The sequence below is a fragment of the Hydra vulgaris genome, chromosome 10 (assembly GCF_038396675.1).
Source record: "Hydra vulgaris chromosome 10, alternate assembly HydraT2T_AEP".
Lineage (NCBI taxonomy): Eukaryota > Metazoa > Cnidaria > Hydrozoa > Anthoathecata > Hydridae > Hydra > Hydra vulgaris.
The window spans coordinates 23,117,753-23,135,000 of NC_088929.1; the positions used below are offsets into that span (position 1 = coordinate 23,117,753).

The window sequence follows — 17,248 nt, forward strand, 5'->3', positions numbered from 1 at the left end:
GCACTATAAACTTTATCTTTCCTCTTCCAGTAAATTCCAACCCTAATAAAGGTTTCTTGCAGCCTTGTTGGAAGTGAAGATGTTGGAAAAAAACAAAAATCTCAATACTTAATGTTGGAAGTTTTGCCGTTGCTAACTAATAATTGGACAATAAAACAACTACTTTTGAATAAAAAAGAGACTTTTACCTAGATGTTGAACACTCTTTATTGGTAAGTTATGTGAAGGTAGAGATCCTGGTATAAGTCTTGCGCCAGCTAAATCTATAAAGTGTTATTTTAATATTTTTTTTACATTTATGTAAAATAATATCTATATATTAATGCTGAACTTGATAGTAGTAGTGCCCTTTCATGCAAGTTTGACACAGAACTCTTAGCAGCAATTGCAACCAAGTTATAAGCGAGAAAAAGTTGCAGTATTTTTTTTGTATTGAGTATGTGAACCAAAGTATATGCGAATATCTCACATATGTAAACATCATTCTATGTAATGTTAAAACATATATCAAGTTTACAGTTTTACTTTCTCCTAAAAATTGCATTGTGGCAGCATCTCCTTAATTTTTATCTATTTATTTTTGTTTATACACTATAACAAACAAATGTGAGAGAATTTTTAAAAAGGCTAAAATTTCTAAAAATATTTTTGTTGTGCTTATGTCAAGATAATTATGTTATTATTGAGCTTGGGTAATTAGTCCTAATATTAGGGGAATCCAAAATTAACTTTTTTTAGATTTTTTGTTGTTTAACCACTTTTTCTTAATTAATTTTTTATGCGATTTTGAATATCACAATGTTTTTACTTCATTATCAATATTTAGCCTTCTACTACAAATTTAACAAAAGTGATTATTTGACAAAACAATTTACTGTTAAATTAAATGAAATCATTATTATTTTTAAATATAAGTGATGTAAAACAAATAGTAAATTTTTTTTTTAATTTTATTAAAAAAATATGTAATCACTATGTCTAGTTATAAATAACACAAAAAGTTAGACATTGTACATCATCAAGATAGTCTAATATTAATAATAATTTGTTTCGACCTCTATTGAAGGTGCGAAATAACTTTGTGGAAGTCATCGTAAGTGATTGTGGATTGCTGTGATGACTTTCCATGTAGAACCTACAAATTAGTAGCATATTCTCTAAATTTTTTGTATTTTTATCAAAAATCATGATTTTTAATTGAGTTGATTTCCGCGGCAATGACCTACTTGTATCTCTAAAATAAATTACTCCATTCTTCAATTATTTTTGGCATTTTATCAGATCTTGCTCTTTTTCCATATATTCACTGACATCTGATCCGCTATTAAATGGGCCGCCTTGTAGTTATGACATCATTAGATAAGCTTGCATACATCTTGCTAATGAATATTTGCAGTTTAGAATGCGTGGCTTTAACTTTAGTTTTACAGAAAAGTGGTGAAATGACTTGCATTCCAAAAGCTGCTACTATGACTAAAGTAACTATAATGTAATCAAAATTCATAGAATCTTGGACTAAACAAGCAAGTTTATTTGTGATATATTCATGTTGGTCTAAAAACTCAATAAAGTCATCCCAGTGAATGCAAACTGTAGAAGAACATTTCGAAAGACATTCAAATCGAACATCTTTAAATTCAAAAAGAAAAATATCTTTGTTTTTACGCTGCATAAAAGTTTTATATTCTTTATAATAATTCAATGGTTTTTGAATAAAACTCGGACCAAACAAGTTTAGTGCCCATGATAGAAAGGTTAAGGATAACATTTCCGTACTTCTGTTATAGATATATCTAACAGAAAGCCTTTGAAAAGTTATCCATATTCATTTTATTTTCAATTTGGTTTAGAACTTTTTCAATAGCTCTGTCAAAACCTAAAAACATTCGTTCATAGAAATACATCTACTTAAAAAACTATTACCTTGCTTGTTTTTGTCAACACCTTTTAAGTAGCAATATTCATTGATTTCACTTTTCAAACGTTTTAAAATGGCCTGTTATGATATTGTGCAGATATTACGCTCTGTCCAATGAATTTCTACTAACTTTGCAACTCTTCGACAAGCACTTTCAAAAGATAATTTATTGTTGACTTCGATAAAGACAAGTGAAAGAACATCTCTGAGTAAAGGCAACTTTGTATGATGAAATTTATCAATTACAGGGAGACTTTCTAAAGGAGTTTGTTTATTTTGATTTAAAACTATTTTATTATTACATCTTGTTACAATTTTTTTCATTTGAATTGATATCTAAATTTAGTTAACAATAATAGAAGCAAAGTATTCTCTAGCAAAGTAAAACAAAAGCTATTTATAAGTATATATAAATTTTATGCTTTAACAAAAAAGTTTTATTACATTTTTTTTTATAATGCAACAATTATTCATTTTAAATCTTTAAATAGAAGTAAACAAAAAATATAGAATTTTAAACCTGCCGCCCCCCTCCCCCTACTAATATGCTGCAGATGGTCTGAAAAAAAGTTATGGTCTAAAACTTTAAAAAATAGAAATAAGAATAATAAGCCTGTCCTGCTATTCCAAGTAGGTACTATTGTGGAGGCAAAAATGGCTTTAGCAACTTAGATGCTAAAAGTTACAAAATATTAGAGTAAAATCATTTTTTTTAAAGAGTTGTTTACTGCTATAAACTTTTTCAGAGATTCATAATTTTTTCATAATTTAAATTCACAATTTAAAACGTACTTTTATTATTTCATAAAGTGAGTTTTTGGGTTTTTTTGGTTTTTAAGGGTTTTTTGGGTTTTATTATTAAATGCTAGATATCATTATCAAAATGAAAAAATAAAATATTAATGACTGCATGACAATAATGATATTAATGACTGCATGACAATCATATTATTAATGACTGCATGACATTCATAATATTCATGGCTTCATGATAATCATAATATTAATGACTGCACGACAATCATAATATTAATGACTGCATGACCATCATAATATTAATGGCTGCATGACAATCATAATGATAATGACTGCATGACAATCATAATATTAATGACTGCATGACAATCATAATGATAATGACTGCATGACAATCATAATATTAATGACTGCATGACAATCATAATACTAATGACTGCATGACAATCATAATATTAATGACTGCATGACATTCATAATATTCATGGCTTCATGATAATCATAATATTAATGACTGCACGACAATCATAATATTAATGACTGCATGACAATCATAATATTAATGGCTGCATGACAATCATAATGATAATGACTGCATGACAATCATAATATTAATGACTGCATGACAATCATAATACTAATGACTGCATGACAATCATAATATTAATGACTGCATGACAATCATAATAATAATGACTGCATGACAATCATAATATTAATGACTGCATGACAATCATAATATTAATGACTGCATGATATTCATAATATTAATGGCTGCATGACAATCATAATATTAATGACTGCGTGACATTTTTAATATGAATGACTGCATGGCAATTGTAATATTAATGACTGCATGACATTTGTAATATTAATGACTGCATGACATTCATAATATTAATGACTGCATGACAATCATAATATAAATAACTGCATGACAATCGTAATATTAATGACTGCATGACATTCATAATATTGATGGCTGCATGACAATCATAATATTAATGACTGCATGACATTCATAATATTCATGGCTTCATGATAATCATAATATTAATGACTGCATGACAATTGTAATATTAATGACTGCATGACATTCATAATATTAATGACTTCATGATATTCGCAATATTAATGACTGCATGACAATCATAATATTAATGACTGCATGACATTCATAATATTAATGACTGCATGACAATCATAATATTATAGACTGCATGACAATCATAATATTAATGACTGCATGACATTCATAATATTCATGGCTGCATGACAATCATAATATTAATGACTGCATGACAATCGTAATATTAATGACTGCATGACATACATAATGTTAATGACTGCATGATATTCGCAATATTAATGACTGCATGACATTCATAATATTAATGACTGCATGACAATCATATTATTATAGACTGCATGACAATCATAATATTAATGACTGCATGACATTCATAATATTCATGGCTGCATGACAATCATAATATTAATGACTGCATGACAATCGTAATATTAATGACTGCATGACATTCATAATATTAATGACTGCATGATATTCGCAATATTAATGACTGCATGACATTCATAATATTAATGACTGCATGACATTCATAATATTAATGGCTGCATGACAATCATAATATTAATGACTGCATGACAATCGTAATATTAATGACTGCATGACATTCATAATATTAATGACTGCATGATATTCATAATAATAATAACTGCATGACAATCATAATAATAATGACTGCATGACAATCATAATATTAATGACTGCATGACAATTGTAATATTAATGACTGCATGACATTTATAATATTAATGACTGCATGACAATCATAATATAAATGACTGCATGACATTCATAATATTAATGGCTGCATGACAATCATAATATTAATGACTGCATGACATTTTTAATATGAATGACTGCATGACAATTGTAATATTAATGACTGCATGACATTTGTAATATTAATGACTGCATGACATTCATAATATTAATGACTGCATGACAATCATAATATTAATAACTGCATGACAATCGTAATATTAATGACTGCATGACATTCATAATATTAATGACTGCATGATATTCATAATATTAATGACTGCATGACAATCATAATATTAATGACTGCATGACATTCATAATATTAATGGCTGCATGACAATCATAATATTAATGACTGCATGTTATTCATAATATTCATGGCTGCATGATAATCATAATATTAATGACTGCATGACAATTGTAATATTAATGACTGCATGACATTCATAATATTAATGACTGCATGATATTCATAATATTAATGACTGCATGACAATCATAATAATAATGACTGCATGACAATCATAATATTAATGACTGCATGACATTCATAATATTAATGACTGCATGACATTCATAATTCTAATGACTGCATGACAATCATAATATTAATGGCTGCATGACAATCATAATATTAATGACTGCATGACATTCATAATATTAATGACTGCATGACATTCATAATACTAATGACTGCATGACAATCATAATATTAATGGCTGCATGACAATCATAATATTAATGACTGCATGACAATTGTAATATTAATGACTGCATGACAATTGTAATATTAATGACTGCATGACAATTGTAATATTAATGCTGCATGACATTCTTTATATTAATGACTGCATGACAATCCTAATATTAATGACTGCATGAAAATCATAATATGAATGACTGCATGACAATCATAATAATAATGACTGCATGACAATAATAATATTAATGACTTCATGAAAATCATAATATTTATGATTGCATGACATTCATAATATTAATGACTGATTGACATTCATAATAATAATGTCTGCATGACAATCATAATATTAATAACTGCATGACAATCATAATATTAATGACTGCATGAAAATCATAATATTAATGGCTGCATGACAATCATAATATTAATGACTGCATGACAATCATAATGATAATGACTGCATGACATTCATAATATTAATGACTGCATGACATTCATAATATTAATGACTGCATGACAATCATAATATTAATAACTGCATGATATTCATAATATTAATGACTACATGACAATCGTAATATTAATGACTGCATGACAATCATAATATGAATGACTGCATGACAATCATAATATTAATGACTGCATGACAATAATAATATTAATGACTTCATGAAAATCATAATATTAATGATTGCATGACATTCATAATATTAATGACTGATTGACATTTATAATATTAATGACTGCATGACAATCATAGTATTATTGACTGCATGACAATCATAATATTCATAGCTTCATGACAATCATAATATTAATAACTGCATGACAATTGTAATATTAATGACTGCATGACATTCATAATATTAATGACTGCATGACAATCGTAATATTAATGACTGCATGACATTCATAATATTAATGACTGCATGACAATCGTAATATTAATGACTGCATGACATTCATAATATTAATGACTGCATAATATTCAAAATTATATTGACTGCATGACAATCATAATAATAATGACTGCATGACAATCATAATATTAATGACTGCATGACATTTATAATATTAATGACTGCATGACAATCGTAATATTAATGCCTGCATGACAATCTTAATATGAATGACTGCATGACAATCATAATATTAATGACTGCATGACAATATTAATATTAATGACTTCATGAAAATCATAATATTAATGATTGCATGACATTCATAATATTAATGACTGATTGACATTCATAACATTAATGTCTGCATGACAATTATAATATTAATAACTGCATGACAATCATAATATTAATGACTGCATGAAAATCATAATATTAATGGCTGCATGACAATCATAATATTAATGACTGCATGACAATCATAATGATAATGACTGCATGACATTCATAATATTAATGACTGCATGACATTTATAATATTAATGACTGCATGACAATCATAATATTAATGACTGCATGATATTCATAATATTAATGACTACATGACAATCGTAATATTAATGACTGCATGACAATCTTAATATGAATGACTGCATGACAATCATAATATTAATGACTGCATGACAATAATAATATTAATGACTTCATGAAAATCATAATATTAATGATTTCATGACATTCATAATATTAATGACTGATTGACATTCATAATATTAATGACTGCATGACAATCATAATATTATTGACTGCATGATAATCATAATATTAATGACTGCATGACATTCATAATAATCATGGCTGCATGACAATCATAATATTAATGACTGCATGGTGATTGTAATATTAATGACTGCATGACATTCATAATATTAATGACTGCATGACATTCATAATATTAATGACTGCATGACATTCATAATATTAATGACTACATGACAATTATATTATTAATGACTGCATGACAATCATTATATTAATGACTGCATGACATTCATAATATTAATGACTGCATGTTATTCATAACATTAATGACTGCATGACAATCATAATAATAATGACTGCATGACAATCATAATATTAATGACTTTAAAAAAAAAAAATGAAAAACCCACTTTCTGAAACAGTATAAAGTGGGTTTTTTACAGCTCTGGGCTAAGGTGATCAAAAAACCAACTTTGTCTTGCCCTGCTTCAGCCTCAAATGCTCAAATTAGTAAATTATATTGTTAGTTGTTTTAAAATACAGGAGTTGTAAATATTTTCCTGTCTAATACTAAATTGTGGTTATGGTATATTTAACTTTGAAGTGCTTGTCTATAGCTCAAGTAGTGAGTGTCTTTAGTTTTCTACTCACTCCATTTGAAGTTGGAAACTTGATAACAATACTATACCAGATGACCAGACAGAAAATACAGTGCCTACTTGACAAACTACTGTCTGGTTATTCAGATTGCTAAGAGCTTTTTATTACTTTCGTATTATTTCCAAAGTCACTTTGGTATTGTTTACAGTATACAGTCAACACTAGCTTCAGTAGATTTTTGAAATTTTTACAGCATACAGTCATCACTAGCTTCAGTAGATTTTTAAAATTTTAACAATATACAGTGGAAAAAATAGAGTTAGGCTCACCATGTACTGATCCAATATTTTGTAAATCTGTAAACAAATTTGTGCGGCGCATCTTTTGTATTCACACACATATAATTATTGTTACAAACAACAACTTAAGTTAAAAATATAGCATAAATAATTTGCTGTACATTTGATGAAATCATAAAATGTATATTACTTGATACAAATAGTATTAGCCTCATCAATAATTATTTTCAGTTTACTTGTATATTGTGCTCTGGTGATACGCATTTGTGACTTAGCTTTTTATTATTATTTGTAAGTTAAACAAAGACTGTAAAATAATTGCTCATAAAGTTTTTAACATTTGGTTTTTGATACCAAATATAAGATAAGCGTTTAATAAAGATTTCACAGTAATCAAAGCATACAAAGATACAGGCTTATCTAATTGGGAAGTTGCGAAGAAAATTAAAAGATCTCCAAAAGTTGTTAATAATTACTTCAAGATTGGCGTTAATTATGGAGCTTATAAGGGAAATGGTGGCAAACGTAAAATTTATAATCGCTCTAAACAAGTTATTGTACGTCGTGCTGCTGCTCAGCACATGACTGCATCTCAAATTTGTGCTTATTTACAATTACCTGTAACTGTTCAATGTGTGAGACAAGTCTTACATGGAGATCCAAAACACATCCAAACACAGTTTAGAAAAAGCGTAAACCAAGACCAAAATTTACTGTTCATCATAAAGAAGCTAGATTACCTTTTGCAAAAGAGCACATTTTTTTTGCAGGAAGAGTGGTATCAAGTTCTCTTTGGTGATGAAAAAAGTTCAATCTAGATGGTCCTGATGGCTATCAATATTACTGGCACTATCTTCGAAAAGAAAAAGAAACTCGGATGAGTTGTAACTTTGGTGGCAGAACTGTTATGGTTTGGGGGGCATTTTCCGTTGCTGGAAAACTTCCACTGGCATGGATTTCAACAAAAATGAATTCACAAGACTACATTGAATTAATAGAAATTAGTTTGCTTGAATACGGTGAAGAGTTGATGGGTGTAAATTTTACTTTTTAACAAGACAATGCTGTTATACATAATTCAAGCTTACAAAAGCTTGGTTTGGCGAAAAAAATATTCACGTAGTGGAATGGCTTGCATGCAGTCCAGATCATAACCCAATTGAAAATCTATGTGGAATACTTTCTAGAAAGGCTTATGAAAATGGTAAGCAATATGAATCCACATTGGAGCTGAAAACTTGTATCAGAGAAGCTTGGAATGAAATCTCTATAGAAACTTTCCAAAATTAGTGACTAGTATGTCAAGTCACATGTTTGAACTAATTAAAAATTAAGGAAGCAATACTAAATATTAAATGAGCATAAAAACAAAATGTTTTCTGTATTTTCATGTATATAATGTAGATGATGCTAATTCTGCTTTCTCCACAAATTGAATACTTTAAATTTTTTTTCCATTTGTAATTAATTAAACATACCAATTTATAAACTTCTTCACTGCCATTTTTGTTAAATTATGTATCTATGTATGTACACTACCGGCAATTAATTTGAGACCAGTGATGAGAAAACAATAATTTTATTAAAAGACAATTAAATCTATCAATTATATTTTTGTTTATGTTTTTTTCAAACTACAAATTAGTTCATGAAATATACTTTATTTAGTTTTCTTCACAAATATTTCTAAACATATAGAAAACTTAACAAACATTAAAAAGTTAAACTATAAGGTCTTTATTATTTTGCACAAGTTTCAAACTTTGCATTCATCAAAATAACCACCGCATTTCTTCATTACTGCTTCACATATTCTTGGCATAGAAAAGATTAATTTGTTTAAAGTTTCCATGGTTACAGCCTTTTGCAGTAACTCCCATAAATGTTCCTCAGATTTTACTAGGAAATTCTTTACATACTAGTCTATTTCATCCCTAAGAAGCTCAATGGGATTGAAGTCTGGTGACTGCGCAGGCCAGTCCATTAAAGTAAGGGTTTTTTCTTGTACTAGTTGATTCAGATAATTTGTGCAAAGTTTAGATTTGTGCTTTGGGTTATTATCTTGCATAAAAATAGGCTGGCGTCAAACCACCACTCGATGAGCTGGTGGTTCGACGCCACTCTCCAAAATTTCTCTGTATTGCTCCTTTTTTTTATAATTCCACAAACTCTGATCAAATCTCCTATTTTGTGACCTGCAAAACAACCCCATACCATTATTGAACCTCCTCCATGCTTAATAGTAGGCACAATGCACTGCGGAATGTAACGTTCATTCTGGTGCCGGAGTACAAATATTCTTCTCTTGTTGCCAAATAATTCAAACTTGGACTCATTGCTACATATTACTGTTAACTATTGACTTATTGTCCAGTTGGCATGTTTGCGAGCCCATTGTAGTCGTTTCACCTTGTTTGCTTTCCTTAGCAACGGTTTGTTTGCTTTCCTTAGCAACCTCTAAGTCCAGCTTTCATCAAACGGTTTTTTATTGTGCGGACACAAACAAGTTTTTCAGCAGTTTCATTGTATTCTCTCATTATTTGTGGAGCTGTTAATTTTCTGTTTGAAATAAATAATCTCGTAATACGACAATCACCATGTTCAACTATTTTTCTAGGCTGTCCAGGTTGTGGTAAGTCACAATATTTTCCTTGAAACGCTTGATTGAATTGTGAACTCCAGTCTTTGATATTTTCATTCTTTCGGCAATTTTTCTTTCTGAGACACTTTCTTCATCAAGTAAAACAATGTGAACTTTCTGTTCAAAGCTTAATTCTCGAACTGGAGCCATTTTAGTACGACAAAATAGAAACTGAAAAAAAATAAACAGTTCAAATAATACATTATTTGTATATTCATTTGCAAGTCATTATATACTATATTGGATCTACATAAAGTATCTACAAGAAGCTAACAATGAGAAAAATTATATTTTCAACATCAATTACAAGTCATTAATCAAAATTAAGTAACAGTTAAAAATAATACTTGTATTGCCTTTTATGCTGGAGGAACTCAGCACATACACTTTTGTATACTTTTGTACATAAGCAAATTTTTGGGTGCAAAAATGCCCATATCCTATTCTATCCACTTATTTATTGTGCTCTATTTATTTTTGATCCAAAAATAAAGAAGTGCAAATATGATGATCAGATATATTTATTTTTGAAATGTAAATACCGTTTTTAACCGCTGGTCTCAAATTAATTGCCGGTAGTGTATGTATGTATGTATGTATGTATGTATGTATGTATGTATGTATGTATGTATGTATGTATGTATGTATGTATGTATGTATGTATGTATGTATGTATGTATGTATGTATGTATGTATGTATGTATGTATGTATGTATGTATGTATTTATGTATGTATGTATGTATGTATGTATGTATGTATGTATGTATGTATGTATGTATGTATGTATGTATGTATGTATGTATGTATGTATGTATGTGTGTATGTATGTATGTACAGTTTATAAACAAATAATATAATTGCATCTAGATACACAAGAGTGAATGTTGAATTTGATCATGCTTCATCTGTTTCAATGAGTCCAGATTCAAGGTAATTTTAAGTCGATTTTGTTTGATGTGTCTCAAAAACAAACTTTAGTTGCTGCTGCACTTGTAGTTGGCTTTACAAAAAATTCTCTAAATACTTTACCTAAATTTGACGTATTGTCAGTGACAGTTGCTGAGATTTTTTCTACATTGATAAATATTAGAAATCATTGCAACAATTGTGTCATATGTGTGACTACCATAAAAAAGGTGGCAAGCAAGGGATACAGATGCTCATGAAACTAAACTAGAATCATCTAGAGGCATTTCAATATAGTGCACAGTCATTCTAAGATAACTTTTTTTATTGACTGACCAGATATCAGCAGTCGTGCAAACAAATGATGCTTTTTTCAGTTTGCTTCTTTTTTTTGCATGCATCCTAGAATGCTTTGAATTTAAATGTTTGTTAAAGGTCTTGCAACACATGACAGGGGTGTACACTCGAACTTTTTGTCGGTCGCCAGAAAAGCGTCTGAAAGTTACTAATTTGTTAATTTTGGTTGCCTGCCAACGTTTTGAGTTGCTCATTGCTATTTTTTATAAAATTTTCACATTTAACATATTCTAGTTATTTTTCCTTATAAGAGCATAAGTGTAGACTAGAAACTTTAGTTGAAGACTAGAAATAATTTGCGTAAATAAAAGTAATATTGTAAACTATTGACGTGTTATTTATTTTATTTTATATGTATTAAATGTAGTATTTTTAATAAAGATTATAAAACAATTTATAGATAGATTTTTATCATTTACCCATAAGATATTTGTAAATGTAATTTATGTTCATAAATGTATTGCATCAAAAGAACTTTACATGGTATTGAATTAAAAGAAGCAAAAAATTTTAATTACCTTTGTAAAAAGAGTTCTCTTAAACAATAACACTTCTTCCTTTTTATAAGTAAAAGAAAATTTTTTAATTTGCTTTGCATATTATAACCTATGATAATCTATGGTGGAGAGAATTATGTTTTATGTACTGAATTAGCAGATGATAAGACAAAAATTTTTTAAATAAAAATTGCAAAACTATTTTACATTCTTTTTAAGCTAAATTTTTCATTCAACATTTTACTATTTTATATTTCTTAAAACTAAATTTAAATTTTTAAAACTATCTTTAAATTAAAGTCTTGATTAAAAAAAAAATTTATAAAATAATTTGTTTCTTTAAAAGATTCACAATTGAGGTTAAATGCTTTTTTTTACAACCTTATATTTTTTGAATAAATGCCACATAAATGATATTAAAAGATAACTTAAATATTCCAAATTTCGCTTAGCATAAAACTGCTGAATGCATAAATAAAATTTTTAAACAAATGCAATTTTTGTCTAACCGATAGAACTTTTTAGTTTTTATTTACAAAGTATTAAATATGATTAAATGCTCATACAATTTTCTTATGTTCTAATTAATGATAAAAAATGCAGAAAACAAACTTTGGCATTGTGACTTATGTGAAAATATAGTTTCACTATTATTTTAGAAACAAAAAACGTTTAACTGCGGATAAAAATAATAGTTGTCCTTTTGGGTGACTTTATTGCATCAAAAGATTATTTTTATTCACCTTTCACGAAATTTAGTCATCTAGTACTGTCAGACAACCAGGAGTGTATACCTCTGCATGATACTTGCGTTAAGATTAAACCCAGAAAGCAGTCGACAAAAAGCTGGTTTCATGGTAAGTAATTTGTTTGAATGTCTTATTAGCAGGGTCTTCATCAGCTGTTCTGCCTACATTAGCCTTGCCTAGTTTATGCTTCCTCTAAACATCTGCCTTATGTACCTTATAGTCTCCAAAGCGATTCTTTTGCTAGTTCTATACGGTATACATAAATCTTTTTAAAAGTTTTTACTTTACTGTAACTGAGTAAGTATTGTATATTTCAATTTATATTTATTTGTACTGTCTTGCCTATAATGCAACATTAGATATTTGTTTGTTTATAATCAATTGCATATTGTTTATAATAGATAAATTAGTTTTAACTAATACTAAATTTTATAATTACTTTCAAATGCCTAAGTTTGATGTTTGCCTCCAGCGTGCCTGATAATGGCTTTGAATTATGTTAGGGATATACCGGAATTTCGGCCAGATTTTGTGAGTGTTAGGTCATTTATATATATATATATATATATATATATATATTTATATATATATATATATATATATATATATATATATATATATATATATATATATATATATATATATATATATATATATATATTCGGTTATAAATATATATTATGTAGCCACTATACTGAGGTGCAGGCTTTCACTTTCAATCTTGAAGGTAAAAAATTACATTAGAGGTAGTCCATAAAATATGTACGCTTTTATTTTGACCCTTCTTAAATCTCCCCCCCCCCCCCACATGCATTTTGCTATGTGCTTTTTTAAGTACCCCTCACCTCCCTAAAAGTACCTACGCTTCTAACCTACCTAATATTTTATGATATATTTCTTCAATTTATTGTTTCATTACTTTTATTATTGACCCGTTGCCTGTATCTCATATACGCCATTTGCAGACCCCCGCTTTTCATCCAAGAGTACGCACTTTATGGATAATCCCTAAGTATAGTTCTCATTCTGGCCGGAATTCTGGCTGGAATTTTATTAACAATTCCGGTAAATCCTGTTCCGGCCTGAATTCAAAATTTTGGATTCGGTACACCCCTGGATTGCATACACATAAAAACCATAATGCTGATATTTTATTACTTTTTTATTTTATCTGGGTACAAAAAAGGTACCATATACAATGGCTGGCAAAATTTCATTATTTTCTTCAGTCATTTAAATAAATAATTTAATAATTACCCTAATGAAACCAAGTTAAATGAACCAAGGTAGATAAACAAAATAAGAAATAATTTACAATAAATAGTGGCAAAGTGATACTATGACATGACAATTAGTTTAGTTGTTTGTGTGCTGTGTTGTTAATCTTTTAAGCAGTATTTGAATTACAAGTATTTTTAATTAGTTAGAAATCCAAAATACTAATCAAAAGTATTTTAAGCACAAATACTAAATACTTTCAACAAAAGTATTTAAAATACAAATACAAATACAAAGTATTTAAAATACTTAGTATTTCAATACTCCCGGCATTGCTTACATCTAAAGCAGTTCTTTTTGCTGGTGACTCAACTTTATACTCCTGTCTTGACAAAAGCTCTTCGCTTTTCGATTGCTTAGAACAGGCAGCTGATCTTGAATCTGAGCTAGCAGTGGCTTGTGAATTTTAACAAAACACATTTATTTACTCCAAAAAACGATCGCAATACTTTCGATATCCCTATATTAATGAGTAGCTACCCTCTCAACAAGTCTTTCTTTATTATACATCTTGTTTGATTATTTTTCACTATTGACCTCACATGGAAACCATATATGCAATCATGTTAGTATCTGCTAAGGTTGTTTCTCTTTATCGTGCTTGCCATTATCTTACTCCTGGTTCCATTCTGTACCTTTATAAATCTCTTATTCTCCCCTGTATGGAATACTGTTGTCATTTGGGCTAGTTCTTTTAATGATGCTCTTTCTCTTCTAGACAAGGTCCACGAACAAATTGTAAACATAATTAGATCTGCTCTGTCTACCAAGCTTGAGCCATTGTAGTTGCATTTCTTTCTTTTTTCTACAAATACTATCATGTTTGCTGCTATCAACTCTAGGAGCTATCAACTTTAGTTCCATCAACCAAAACCAAAAATTCTTGCTTGACATGTCTTTCAGCAAAGTTTCATCCTTTTACTATATCTGTCCCTGCATGCTCTAAAAACTTTTGTGTCTAGTTTTTTTCCCTGAACTTCAACACTTTCTCCCATCCTCATGTTTCATCTTTATGTTGATTCTTACAACCTTCAACTTTTCAAGTCTTCTGTCAACCAATTCCTTGCTCTTTAACTCTATTTTTTTCTAGTAACTTCCAACTTAATAGTGGTTGCCTGCAGCCTTGTTGGGAGTGAAACTGAATTAAAAAAAATTAAAACAAAAAAATGTTACTGAATATCTAAGTTTTAAAAATTAAACTAAAGTAACTCCATTCAAAAGAAGGGTTAACTATAAACAAAATGTGATCAAATCTACTCTTTAATTGCTCTTTTTTTCAGGTTCAGAAGCTTTTTAAGATAGTATGAAACAATATTGTTTTACATTTTTGACAATCTTGACTTATATTACCTAACAATATTAGAGTTTAGCTTTCAGTGTATGATTTTTAACATTATTTTCATAGTTATATAAATTTTTTTTCCGTTATTTTCTGTTATGTCTACTGTTATGTCTACAATAAAGAAGTTTTATTGAGAAAAGTAGAAATAATGAGTATAAAAGTAAATTTCATTGGAGAAGAATTCAAATGCATGTTGCAATGATATGAAAAAGAAACAAATGCATTTTGTAAAGTTTGATCTAAGTCCTTTAGCATTGCAACCAGTGGAATAGAGAATATATAGCAGCATGCTAAAAGGAAGAAACATGTGATAAGATTTCCATCTGATAGCATTTAAAAGACATTAAAAACTCCTAGTTAATTTAGTCACCAGAAGTTTTAAACTGTAAATGTTAGTACCATTCTTTAGAGTCAAAAAGTAAACTGTTCTGTTTCATGTTTTCAGACAGTCAAATAGCTCAAAATTTAACTTGTAGGAAAACAAAATGCATTTTGTGTAACATTTTGTCACTGTGATGCCCTTTTTTGTCACATTTTGTCACTGTGTTGCTCTTTTTGTTAAAGAAACAATGCTCAACAAATAGAATAAATTATTACACAACATTTGATGAATCTTATAACAAAATTTCTAAAAAAAGGTCAAATAGATCTACATGTTTGCTTTTGGGATGGAAAGGGAATGAAGTAAAAACATCTTATTGGAGTTCTGAGTAAAACATTAGCTGGTGGCATTTTTTCTAAATATAATAATTGTTTATGTTTTTTGGATCATAGCAAAGTCCTCCAAGTTTCTTCTAATGGTTCTAATGTAAATTTAGCATTTCTTAATTTGGTGAATGAAAAGCAGATAAACATATTTACTTGATGCTTTAATTAACTAATTTTAGAACAAGTAGTCTCCATACCTTTCATGGTTTTGAACTGGGGTAAAGGCTACTGACTCGAACATTAAGAAACTGCTTTTTTTATCTATAAAATATTTGATGAGTCTCCTTATGTATAAAATATTTGTATCAAGTATTTTATATTATTTTGTCTCACACAATAATATAAAATACTTGATGGTATTCCCAGTTTCTGCAGAACTGAATGTGAATATCTAAAACTGGTACTTTTTCAGACTACCGTCTTAAATTCTGAGCACTGATGGATTGAAAATAGTAATATTGCCAAACATGCCAAATGATTTGACCCAAGATAATTAAAGTTGTAAAATTTTTGAAAAGCACATCAAAATTGAAGCTACCTGGAAATGGAAAGTCTGAACATAACACTAGTTTTGATTTTGTGAAATTGTGCCATTTTCACTAGACAATGTCCTTTGTAACTTATGCACCGGCTTTTTAAAGAGGTATGTTTTAGAAAAAGCAAACTCTGTATTATGAGCTGCTTTATGTCAACTTGATTGATAAATTTAATCAAGTGTTATTGAAGTCTATTGTTCTTGGTTTTGCTATAAAACATGATACCAAAGCTTTGAAAAAAAAGGAGTTTGAGTAATAATTGTTTATGCAATCTTCAGGCTGGTGCTTTCTATTTTATGCACACACTTTACAGTTCTTGTCTAGTTTATGTATGCATTCTACAGTTCTTGTCTAGTTTATGTACACATTTTACAGTGCTTTTCTTGTTTATGCACACTCTTTACAGAAAAAAGTATATTGAGAAATAATATTGTTCAAAGTACTTAT

The 17,248-nt window shown here is 28.7% G+C and overlaps 1 protein-coding gene across 1 annotated transcript in view; it reads left to right on the forward strand.

The window, feature by feature from the left end:
• Positions 1-17,248, forward strand: part of LOC100202247 (transducin beta-like protein 2) — a 109,653-nt gene that overhangs the window by 19,964 nt on the left and 72,441 nt on the right. Inside the window, exon 3 of the mRNA XM_065807545.1 lies at positions 11,296-11,358. Coding sequence (XP_065663617.1) covers positions 11,296-11,358 — 63 coding nt within the window. The remainder of the gene's footprint in view (positions 1-11,295; positions 11,359-17,248) is intronic.